General features: G+C 34.7%; 1 protein-coding gene across 1 annotated transcript in view; it reads left to right on the top strand.

Annotated features, from left to right (window-relative positions):
* Nucleotides 1-13,124, top strand: part of LRRC7 (leucine rich repeat containing 7) — a 392,875-nt gene that overhangs the window by 155,850 nt on the left and 223,901 nt on the right. The window contains exon 6 of the mRNA XM_046645726.1: nt 1,895-1,951. Within this exon, the coding sequence (XP_046501682.1) occupies nt 1,895-1,951 (57 nt within the window). The remainder of the gene's footprint in view (nt 1-1,894; nt 1,952-13,124) is intronic.

The raw sequence follows: 13,124 nt of genomic DNA on the forward strand, positions 1-13,124 counted from the left end.
AGTGATCTTTGAAGTTGTTCAAATAATAGACTGAGTTTAACTCTACACTGTTGGCAGAAGCTAGTGTATGACATTAAGAGGAGATCATTGGAATAACGAAGTCCCCTAACATGTAGTAGCCTCCATTTGCATATGGAGAGCACATCAGAACATTTCTCAAATCCCCTTACTTTTGCAGACCGTGATATCACAACACCTATGAACACCATACACTTGGACAGTTTTAAAAATTTACAGATATTCCAAAGAGCATTTGCCTAACTTCTAAATAAATTGGAACATCACCGTTCATTCATATAAACTAGCATTGTCCTTCTGGTACTGACCACAACACTACAAATATGTTTTTCATTTATCAAATCAGAAAATGTTTAATTATCACCCTAAGACACATTTTCTGGTCTTGAATTTTTGTCAATTCTCTTTTAATAGTCCTAATACAAAGGAAGAGATTTGGGTAATCAGAAAACATAATACCAAAACCAAAACCACTTGGAATTAGAATTCAATTTTGTGTAAATTTTCTGCCAAAATATGCTGTATTTTATTATTATTATAATCTAAAAAAATTTTTTCACCTTTAGCTGAATCATTTAACAAAGGATGCTTAAGATCCTCTCCAAAACCTGAGATTTAGTGCCCCAAAAGCCAAAATAAGAAACAAAATATCACCATACTAGTACAAATGTCAAGAAGACTTGAGACATAGAAATGTTTAAGGAACCTCTTTTACTAGCGATATACCCAGTCTCTGAAGAACTGAATCAGTTTATTTCATGTATAAATTAAGAGTTATAAGATTAAAATTAAATTGTAAATTTGATAGGAGTCAAAACAAAAAGGAAAGAGAAAGAGACCTAGATGAATACCTAAAAGCACAGTAAATATAGGAGATTGTAGGTGACACAGTCCAAATGGGGTGGTGTTCCCAAACACTAATTTGAAGAATCTAATTAAGATTTATTCTAAAGTAGCCTCAACTGAGTACATTTTAAAGTTCAGTGTAGACATTAACAACGAGAGTGTGTCCCAGACTGCAAAGTTTAATGAGTAGCTAAATCTGAAATGCATTCCTAATCCCAAATGTTATACAAACAGCAGAAACCAAGAACCCCTCTCATCCTCTTCACAGGATTTCCCTAGCCCCAGGACTGTCACAGGACAGATGATGCTGTAGATTTCAATGCATATGTTAAGATGTTCAGCTTAGAGTCAATGAGATATGGAATACTGTAACAATTTTTCCTATTGTGCGATTAGTGATAATAGTAATTGCTAACACATGTTAAAATTTATGATGTGCCAGTCATTAGGCTTTACATGTGTGAGTCATTTAATATTCAAAATCCTATAAATTTGGTACTGTTATCACATACTCATTATAGATCAGGAAGCTTAAGTTAGGAAGGGTTAATTAGTTTCCCCAGTGTCACAGAGCTAGAGTATGGAAGAGTCTGAATTTCACCCAGACCTGTCTGACCACAAAGCTCAAGCCTTTAACCACTATGCTATACTATTTCTCTACAAGTTCACTTATAGTCTCTTGAGGGAAAGTATTGCCATGTTCCTGTGAACCCAGCACCTGGTATTTAGTAATTTGCTGAATGCATACAATTAGACAACCGTGAATATATTTTTATAGAACATATGAATTTAGATGACTTGAACTTGATATCTTTCAACGATCTTTATGGTTAAGAAAGTGATACTGTCATTTACAGTGTTGATGCAATACTACTCATAATAAATTTGTATAATTCTTCAACATCTGTCACTATGGTACTTAATGTTTGGACATAGTTATTTGAATAATATAGTGATAATTGACTTTACCATAGGAATATTCTTTTATAAGAGAAATATTAAGAAGCAGTTTTTTAATTCATTTCTACAGACTTGTCAAATTGCGGATCTTGGAGTTAAGAGAAAATCACTTGAAAACTCTACCAAAGTAAGTGATTGCTTATTTTCTAAATTTTGAATAGTGATTTTTCACTAGTAGGAAAAAATGAATATTTATTTTGGCTATGCTTTGCCGTTTTGATTGAGTTACTTTTTCTATAATTTTTTTCCTAGAAGCTGAAAAGCACAGTATACTATAAGAGATTCATGTTAAGTAAGCATGTGTCCTGCCTTATAACATTACATAATTACTTGTAAAGGTGGGAAGAGTCCATGTAAGGTTCTTCTCATAGCTGAACACACACCAAGAAATAACTGCATTGAAACTCATGAAACTGACACATTTTGTAACTCAAAACCAGTCAACAGTTTCAAAAGGCTCAACTTAATCAGATGCCTAATTCTTCAAGTTCATTTGTGGAATGTGCTAGTTTTCGGTTTTCAAATAAGAATATGAAAAATATTTCATTAAAATTATTAAAATTTTTCTAGCCACCCTAACGTGTTTTGGCAGAAAATTTATATTTGCACTAGCCTTTTCTACTAGTCTATGTAAAATTTGGTTTATATAAAACACAAGACATTTTTATGTAAAAACTAATTCCCCAAACTTATGCAATGTTTAGTTTAATGAAATGCTTTGTTTCACTCAGCTTTACCTTATTCATGTCTAATAATAGAATTTTGTGTTGTACAGAAAAAAAGTTTCCAAAAGTCAAAAATTATTTAAAATTAGGTGTTTTTTGATTCACATAAATTAATATGATTTGTATATGTTACAATTAAAATATTGAAAGTACTGTGTTGCTATTATTCCCTCCTGCAATATTGCAGAAAAATATTGAGTGCGGTGATTAATTTTTCAAACATATCAGCAGCACTTAGAAACCTTTCCTCTGCTGAACCAAAACTTAATTTTATTTTTTACTTTTTAAATCCTTTTCCTAAGCAAACTATACTGAATTTTATTGATTTTTTAACTAATAGATTAATAATATAGCTTCAAGTACATTTCATGTATGATATTATGTATGAAAATTCCGTCAATGCGTATAAAACTTGCAATAATGCTATGGATATGCTACATTTGCTACATAAATATGCTACATTTAAATCTATACATAGAGATAAAACATCTATTCGTTCCTCCATAGTGGAAGGCCAGAAGAGATCGTGGAAAGGAGGAAATGTCTCCATGTATGGACACCTTGCTTTTGAGTAACCTTTGTTTAAAGCAAAACATTATGCATAGGTCTAACGGAAGCACCTCTTCCAGGTTGCAGGCATAAACTGAAATGGGAATATGGTTGCAAGTGTTTCTTGTTCGGCATTAATCTGCGAATGCAGCCAGTGCTACCATTTCCATCCCCAGTGCTTTCAAGGTCTACATTTAGAGTAGAGAGGAAACATGGCTAAGTAGAAACTAAACCATGGTGGAAAAACAGTTGTCTCCTTCATCTAAATACATACGTTTAGATCAAAGAGAAAATAGTGAGTAGTGGAGGGGGACCCTTTCTCCTTGGCTCTCAAATAGCGGTTTTGATGTGAAGTGTAAAATAAATCTGACGTAGGTTGTCAGGTTTTTAAACATATATTTTTAAAATATAAATTTTAAATATAAGTTAAAACTTGACCGTAGATTGATAGTGTGGGCTTTATATGAGATAGCTGTGTGAACAGTTCAGAGGAATGCGTAACAGTGCTTGTCACTGGTGTGTGGGTATTGTGTTGGCTTTGAGACTGTGGCCCCATGTCAAACAGAATTAAAACAAGGAGAATTATATACATTTAACTATGTTTGGTTTGAAAAACATTGTAAAGATGCGTGGAAATGTCACTGGGTCTCCTCGGGAAACTGTTATGCATGTATAACTTGAACAGCTGTTACAGTTTTACATTTAAAGCACATTTTCAAAGTTATTTTCAGTCTAGTGTGTTCATTTTCTTATAGACAAAAGTCTAAAGGACCAAGAACATACATAAGATGTGGAGAACTGTATGTTAGTTTTGGTGTCTATAAAATGAGAATCGTAGTGTGGAGTTCTGTCATGAATAAAAGTAAACTGTTTTCACTATGTATGATGCATAGGACCTGCCAATCACCAATTGAGACTGTAAGTGAGAGATACGTGAGAGTTTTCAACTATCCTTTATTTTCTACTTCCAATGAAAATAAAGGAAGAAATGTAGTTTTGGGAAAAACAGTTTTAGTTTTATAAAAATTACTCCAAGAAGAACTAGCTCGTGGTGTCCTCAGGGATGCAACAAGATGTCGAGGCTTTCGTGGAGCCTCAGCGAGTTTCTCTTCTTTTCATCTTCTATCTTATAGTCTATGTGCCTGGCAGTCATTTCAAAATGGAAAAGTGTGTAAGAATTATGATATAACCTAAATTGAAATGGGTATCCTTTAAATAAACTGATAGAGACATTTTGATTTGTGCAGATTTTAGGACAAATTTTTTTCAGTAATTAAATAGGAGTTAGTATCACAAATTTTCTTACACTGTTACTTTATGATCATTCCTCTAGGTGAGTCAAATCAAATTCCTCTGATACACGTTTCCTTAAAAGTCATTGAAACGGTCGATTATGTGTAATAATTGAGGATGCTGAACATCTGAAAAAACTAGATAACCAAAAGAAAAACCTCCAGATTTTATGATACAGTTTTTCTTCATGACAGAATTATTCTCTTAATTATATTTTTTTAAGAGGGGGGTCGGAAGATGAGTTTGCTCCCATGCTGGAGTGTTTCACTAGCTATTTCTCTGTCTAGAATTCTCTTACCAGAAATCTTTGCATGGCTGGATCTTCCCTATGATTCACTCCCCTTGTCAGATGTTGCCTCTCTCACATGATACAGGATTGTGCCCCCTTAGCCTTTATACCGTTTCGCTATTTTGATTTTCTTCGTAACACTTATGGTTCTCTGAACTATTTTGACTCTTTGTTTACTTGGAGATGGTCTCCTCGGGAGAACAAAAGTTCCATTAAGGAGGGAGGGTTTTTTTCTGTTTTGTCACTGCTGATTCTGCAGTAACCAAAACAGTGCCTGGCACACAGTGAACACTCAGTAAATAAACAAGAGTGTGGGTGCATTGATTCACAATGAGAAACATCTGTCCTGTGACCCGGACATTTTGTGTCACTTGATTATTTTTCCCCATAGAAAATTATATGGGATACCAAATATTATAATCAGATGAGTCTTTGGTGAGCATCACAGAGGCAGACAAGGATAAATGATTGGGAGTTCTCAGTGGCTGATAGCTGAACCCTGAAGTTTAAACCTACGCATACACATGTAACCAGGCACAAACACTCCCTCAGGGGGTTTCAAGTCACACATAATAGCCAAGGCATGACAAGGGAGGAAAATCATTTCAAAGTAAGGAAATTAATATTTATAACAAATAAAGAGCATCCAAAAGTAGTATAACTTATGTCTTTGCTTTTGTTATTAAAATGTGATACATTTAGTCAAAAAACATAAAATATGTCAAGAGAAAAATGAAGGGATAAGAAGAAGTTTTTAAAAATGAAATTTAGGAACCATTTCCATGGAAGTAATCTACATGGTTAATGATAATGGTAGGATTTATCTTTAAATAAAATCGTTCCATATTTGTGAGAAGAATTTTTCCAATCCCTTAAAGTTAAAATATGATCTGTCCATTAATAATTTACTGTGGTTATGAGTAACTGTTTTATCTTGAGCTAAAATATGATTTTCTGTAAATGTCTGTGATAATCGTGAACATACGAATTAATATGAAGAGAAGGAAACATAGATCAAACTAATATTAAAGTTTATGTTTGCCCTCCCTCCTGAGTGCACAAGCCGTGAAGCGTGATTCCTCAACCTGCGGTCATAATACACTGACCAAGAGAGGAATAGTTCAAACACATTCCAGTAGAATTGCTGAGGCAATTTCAATAAACAGTAAATCCTGGCAAACAAATCCGAAAAAGAAAAATGGATGAACTTGGTGGATAAGAAAGTGTAAGAGTTGTTGGAAGAAGGGTTCAGAGTGGAGAGATGATAAGTCTGAAGTGCTAACAATCTCTTTTGGATCAAGGGCTTTGCTGAGAAGCTGATAAAAGCTGTGGAACCTGGAAAAGTATTAACTCTAAAATTCCGGTTGTAACTATTTCCAATGTATTCATGGTCCATGGTGAGTTTTCACATTTTTATTTTCACCTAGAAGTAGACTATTTGGCTTTTTATGTAAAATTTGCCACACCAAAATGCCTTTTATACTATGAAAGAGCACCAAAAAGAGGGTCCTCTCAATTTTAAAGGACCAAATTTGTCAAATGGATAATTTTAATAATGTAACTGTTTCTGGTATATTCACTCAAAAGAATATTTTATTGAGCAAATTTTCTTTTGGGTTGTTCATAGGATGACATTTCACTATCATCTACGAAAGTTCTGAACTCTCTATAGAAAAAATCATTAAGGACTAATTTAAAGGAGGATTTTCTCTAGTACAAGCATCAGTCATACTCTGAAACCGCCAGACTATGTGTGCTTGAAAACTAGGAAATCGTAGATCTATTAGTTACGTGTGTTTATTCCTTTAGGCATCATTGCTTTTATTAAGCTATTTCCCCCCGAAAAAAAAGATTCAGACACTACAATCTTCCCCTTCTGTAGATGTCTAAGGACCCACACACAACACACATATTCACAGAAGGCAGCAAAATATTATATCTTATCTGGGCGTACTCTAAGAAAAAGATCCCCTTGAATTATAAATGTAAATTAAAAGCAGGGCTACATTAAAGCACTATTAATGAGAGCCATTAGAGCAGGAAAGTCAAGAAAATACTGAGGGTCTATTTCAGGTTGAAGAAGACCAAAGAGACTTTATAGCTAAAAGCAGTGATTCGCGATTGGTTCTTTTGCTGTAAAAAACGATATTGAGACAACCAGCAAATCTTGCGTGGGGAGGATTAGAGGGTAGCAGTGTGTCGGTATTGGTTTCTGGATTTGGATGGCTGTAGTTTGGCTTGGTGGTGAATGTTCTTGTTTGTAGGAAATACACACTGCATTACTGGGGAAAGACTGGGCACCGGGTTTGCAATTTACTCTCGAGTACTTTGGAAAAGTTATTTGTATGGTGCTTTGAAACTTTTTGTACTTTTATGATTGTTTCAACATAAAAACTTATTTTAAAAAGCTATTTTCAAACAAATTTTAAAAAGTAAAAAAACTATCAACACAGAAAATTAACAGCTTCATTTCTGAAATACTTGTAGATAAAGAGGGCAAGGGGAGAGTTTGCATTTTGTGCTAAAATGCTTAACCATTTGTAAAAATGGGCATTTAAGTGACAGAGGCTCTACTTATGTGAATATCATATGTAACGTGGATTTATTTTTTCCTACCTGACTGGCAATAAATACTCTGTATTCATAAATATCACTCAAATTTCTATTTGTTTGCAAATAACATGTTTTTAGTTTTCATATAAGTTCATTTATTCTTTTTAAGTAAGACTGCTCTTCAGGCAGACTTACAAAAATATAATGTACGTGTCATGTTTTCTTTTTGAAAACCTCTCTTCCTTTGTTACCCATTTTACTAGCAGTTATCATTGTCAGCATAATAAAGAAAAATTCACAAAATAATATGTATTCTGAACTAGCTAAATGTGACCAAGGCATTTTCTATTCTCATTTCAATGTCCTATTAATGAATTTATCTCATTTGGCATGACTGTACTAGTTACTTCAATGAAATACAGCAATAGGTTCCTTAGCACTATTGTAGCAAAAAAGTCCGTTGTCAGGCACAGCTTACAGAAGAGCTTTTTGATGTTTCTATTAACTCTGGTTTTGTGACTATAATACGTAGCTGGATACAATGTGTTCTTATAATCATATTACCTTATGCTTTCACCAAAGTATATCAATTTACAAGGCATAGTGTTTTGCTAAATCAATGGTCCCATCCCATTCTGGGTTATCTTTATCTATAGTGACAATATGACAAACTAGCTAATAAGGGGTAACCGTGTTAGTGGCCTCTGGTTTAAGAGAATTGCCCTTAGAACAGGTGTTGTCTTTACTTCTTTTTACCTGGTCTTATATTTTAAAGTCAAATGAAATAAGTGATAATTATGACATTCTATGTTTAAAAGCTTTCTATAAATTATAATGCATCATAACAATGTAATTATTAGAGTCCTTTCTAAAATACCAAGCATGTGCTTTTCAGAGATTCATAAAAGGAAAGAGTGTGAACTCTCCATCTTGTGAACTAATTGTATTTCTTTTTAGCCTTATACTTTCAACATAAAATTCAGATTGAGAATATTATGGTTAGCTAAGTTTGTCTCAAGTCCAGTGAGGAGCTGGGAGACGGCACAAAAGCCCATAGTTTTCTATTGCTCTTTTCAGAGTACTTCAATGAGTGGCCGCTCTGATTCCTGATCATTAAATTTACCAGAAGATGACAACTGCCTGATCTAGGGGTGAAATTGAAAGTGCGGTGGCTTCAGTTTCATAACATGTCCAGGCTTAGTCTTTCACAGAACAGTTAGCCTGTACGAAGTTCTCTCTCACATGAGAGGAGCCATACCGTCTCCTTTGCGGTGACACAAACTGGATTGGCATTCGGACTCTTGCTGCTTGTTTACGGATTATTTACCTTCTCTGAACTCAGTATTATTATTTTAAAGAGTACTAGGTAGTCATTACCTCCTTTAAAATGTAAACTGTGTTTTGGGTAATAGTTGATGAGAACGAGTCTTGCGATTGTTTAGAACCAGGAAACTATTTAAACAAAAGCAGTATACTCTGGCATTTAGAAAACTTGAGTGTGTGCCAGAAAAGATTGGCATGAGTTATATATTTTTTGTTTTATCTCATAAACACCTTATTAGAAAAAGAATCGTGTTTTTTTAGGATTAAGTATTAGTTTTATATGTATACAAGTTATATATATGTATTAAGTATTTAGTATTAACTATTGCCTTAAAAATAATATGATTCTAATATGCTTTTATTTTCAAGCAGTACTGCAATGAGAACTCATATAAATAGTTGTCTCTCATCCTCAATAAGTATACAAAAACTTTATATAGTTATCAATTCTTAAAGACTTTTTTCAAAATTCTTTGATTGAGGTCGTATTGGCTTATAACACTGTGTAATTTCAGGTGTACATTATTATATATCGGTTTCCGTGCAGATTGCATCATGCTCACCACCAATAGTCTGGGTTGTACCCATCACCATACATATGTGCCCCTTCACCTCTTTCACCCAGTGCCCCCTGCCCCTCTTCCCCACTGGTAACCACTAATTTGTTCTCCTTATCCATGTATTTGCTTATCTTCCATATATGAATGAAATCATACAGTGTTTGTCTTTCTCTGAGACTGTTTTTTTTTAATTTGTAGTTTCTTTGGATAAATAGAACTCAGATCCCAAAAAATAAACCAAAATTCTCCACGAGTCCCAGGAGGAATGTATGCACCATTTAAGACTTCATGTACTAGTATAAATTCATTCATTGCAGGTTTGCAAATTCAAACAATTTAATGTGAGTTGCTCTCCCCTTTATGGATAAATGTAGTCTCTTTACTAAAGATGGGTTCTGAACATCGTACTGGTGTTGCTCTCAGAGTCTTGGGCCAGAAAAATACACAAAGACTCAAAGGATCCAGTCAACAGATCTACTTCCATGGTTTCAGATATTAGCTCTGTGGTGGTGAACTACAAACATTTACCTGAATTCCAATTGCATATTCCAATAGCCAGAGCTCAAATGGGATACTCACCCTGTATCAAAACTGAAATCATCTTCCTTTTTCTCTTCCTCCTACTACTCCATAGCAAAACCAAACCAGACCAAACAGAAATCCTGGGCCTCTTATTATACACTACCTAATGATGGTACCATCCACCTAATCACAAAAATGAGAAATCGCGGTCCTCTTTTTTTCTCCTACTATCCACAAATCCACAGGCCATCAACTCATGTCATATCTAAGCACTCTTTCTTCTGTCATTGCCCTCCTTGAGGTCCTTAATATTACTTGCCTTTGCCTCCAGTAACTCCTCCTTCTGCTTATCTCTTCCATTAGAATCCATCTCCTTATTGTTGTCAGAGCTTTCTTACTAAAACACACCAAGACACTTGTCAATTTAAAGCCTACAATGACTGCTTACAGCTTGCAGAAGACAAACATGTCAAGACACTTCGCAGTGTGGAGTCCAACATTTCTAGTGTCATTCACCATCCCCCAGGGTCTCTCTGCTGCACCCAATATGAAATGCACCTTTGTACATCAGGCATCTTTCTTGGAGCCTTCTCCATTCTGTCTGAAAAATTCCAAATCATCCCTTAATTTTCCCATCCCTTTTGCTTTGAAGTGAGCCATGGATTCTTCATTCAAAGTGGTAGCTTAGAAAATCTGCTAGAGTTTTTAAAGGCAGAGTTTTCACAGGAATTGTGATCTAATTATAGTTTGACTCAGAAATCTAATGAGCTTCAGTTCATGACAGATTTCTTTTTGTTGTCTTGAATATATTATTTGAAGCTCCAACTCTGTAGTTCCAAATGTCAAGTAAGCAATTGCTGAGCAGTTTGCTCTTCCTTCCCAATTACGAGCTTTGTAATGACACAGCCTCAGCAACAGTGACCACCCCAGAGGTACAGGTGGTTTGATTTTCACTTGGGCCCTTCTACAGTATTCTGGGAAGTGCAGGAAAAAACGAACTTCAGGAGATATGTTTTATTCCCTCATTGGAAAAGATTTCCCTGCCAAACGATGTTTTTATTTTTATTTTTAAAAGGACTCTTGATGAGCAAACAATAAGCTGTTATTGATACTTGGCTCTATAAGACACTCTAAAACACATGAAAGTATCTAACTCCCTGTAGATTTTCCACTTTCTTCGTTTCTCCACTCTCCTCTCTCCTCAAGTCAGGGCTAATTCAGGTCTTTCAATATGCAAAATACATCCTGAAAAGACTTGATTTTCTGTTGAACAGATGCAAGGGGAATATTTCTAAGTTGCTATCATTTTCCAGTTTCTGTGACATTTAAGATCAGTGCCTGAGCAATATTAAAAGTAAAATTCATGTAAGATATTAACTTCATAACAATAATGTCCTTGGATATATATTTTATATTTCCTTTCAGTAATATGAGATTTGAGTTTGTCCTTTCATGGCTTTTAAAAATTTTGATTTCTTCCTTGCCAAACTTCTTATCCCATTATGTTTAGTTTTACATTATTTACCCTTGAAAGGATCCCAAACTTTTACGTAACCACATTGTATTTCTACTTATTTTCAGTTTAGATTTAAACTTTATTGAGTACGTTAGAAGAACTTATGTTATCATTTAGTACAAGAATAGCAATCTTTGCTAGTTATAAAATAAATTTCCTGTAATTTTACAAGTAATATTAGCAATAAAATTAATCAGGTTAAAATTCTATGACTCTTATCAAGCATTAGTTGTTCAGATTTATGTCTGTTCTGAAAAGATGGTGTAGAAAATATGACTCTACATGAATTGGTTAAAAAGTAAGAAAAAGTCATTCTCTATTAAGAATTGTGCAGCAACAATTTAGATAAATGAATTACTTTATGTGTTTTAATTACATTGAAATGTTATTAAGGCTATTGACTCTTCTGATTATAGTGAAATATTTCTAAATTAAACAGATTTCTAAAGGCAAAACTTTACTTTGATTAAATGTTTCATGCAATTTCCAAAAGCAAAAGCATTTTTTATACTAAATAGGATCTTAAAGGGCATCTCTTTAATTATTACACCCAACTAAATGGATATACATTTTAAAATACACTTATATACTTTAGTATTATAGAAGGAAGATCTCATTCTTAGGGATCTATTAAACAGAATGTAGAATTAAAAACCTTTGGCTTCTCATTGCTTGTACAATAACATCCAAACCACTAAACGTCATTCAAGACCCTTCAGGGGCTGGCCTGGTGGCATAGTGGTTAAGTTTGCACATTCCACTTCGGTGGCTGGCATTCATAGATTTGGATCCTGGCGCTGTGGATCAAGCAATGTGGATCACACTGTTCATCAGGCCATGCTGTGGTTGTGTCCCACAGAGAAAATAGAGGAGGAATGGCACAGATGTTACCTCAGTGACAATCTTTCTGAAGCAAAAAGAGGAAGATTGGCAATGGATGTTAGCTCAGGGCCAATCTTCCTCACCCCCCCCCAAAAAAAAAGGGATCCTTCACAGGCTGACCCTGTCCTCCCTCCCACCACTCCCCACTTAATTCCCTAAATTTAATGTGCAGTTTGTGCCTTTATACACTTACAGGTAAGTTCTCACTTCATATAATGAACAAGTCAGCTTAAAAATAACTTTAATTGAGTGTGTACCTAATGTGTCAGACACTATTCTAGGTGCTAGATGATATGACAACAAACAATAGAGACAGATTCTCTGTTCTTCAATGACTTTCAAGTCTGGTGGAGGGAAACACACAATAAACACATAAACAAATAAGTGAATAAGATAGGAAATTGCTATAAAGAAAACAGGATGATGTTAGAGAAAGTGTTTGGGGCTTTTTGTTTAATTGGCTGGTTGTTGGTTTTCTGGGATTTTGTTTTTTGGCTAGGTTGGTCAGGGAGATCTTTGTGAAAAGGTGGCATTTGCATTTAGATTTGAACGATGAGAATAATATGAAGTTTTAGAGGAAGAGCAAAAACAACAACAAACAACAGCAAGTGTAAAAACACTTGTGACGGGAGCAAGCCTGATGTGTCTGAGGTGCAAAATGTCCAGTGTAGCAGGAACATGGTGAGCATGGAGTGAAGAAGTGTGAGACGAGATTGGAGATGCAGGTGGGCAAAATTATGAAGTGCCTTGTGGGCCATGTTTGGAAATTAGGATTATATTCTGATTATAATAGAAAGCCATTTGAGGATTCAAACAAGGAAGAAGTGTGATTTGGTTGAAGCTGTACAAAGATCAGTCTGGCTGCTCTGCAGAGAAAGAGTTTTAGGTGAATAAAACTGAAAGAAGGACACCAGTTGGGAGATGATTGCAGTAAGGAAGATGAGAAATGATGGTGGCGTTGTCCAGGATTGTAACTAGGGAGACGGTGAGTGGTCAGATTTGAGATCTGTCTGGAGGTAAAGGCTTGCTGATGAAAAGAATTTGTGGTGAGAGGAAACAATAGGAATCAAGGAGCATTACCAAAGAAT

Source organism: Equus quagga, chromosome 18, assembly GCF_021613505.1.
Source record: "Equus quagga isolate Etosha38 chromosome 18, UCLA_HA_Equagga_1.0, whole genome shotgun sequence".
NCBI lineage: Eukaryota > Metazoa > Chordata > Mammalia > Perissodactyla > Equidae > Equus > Equus quagga.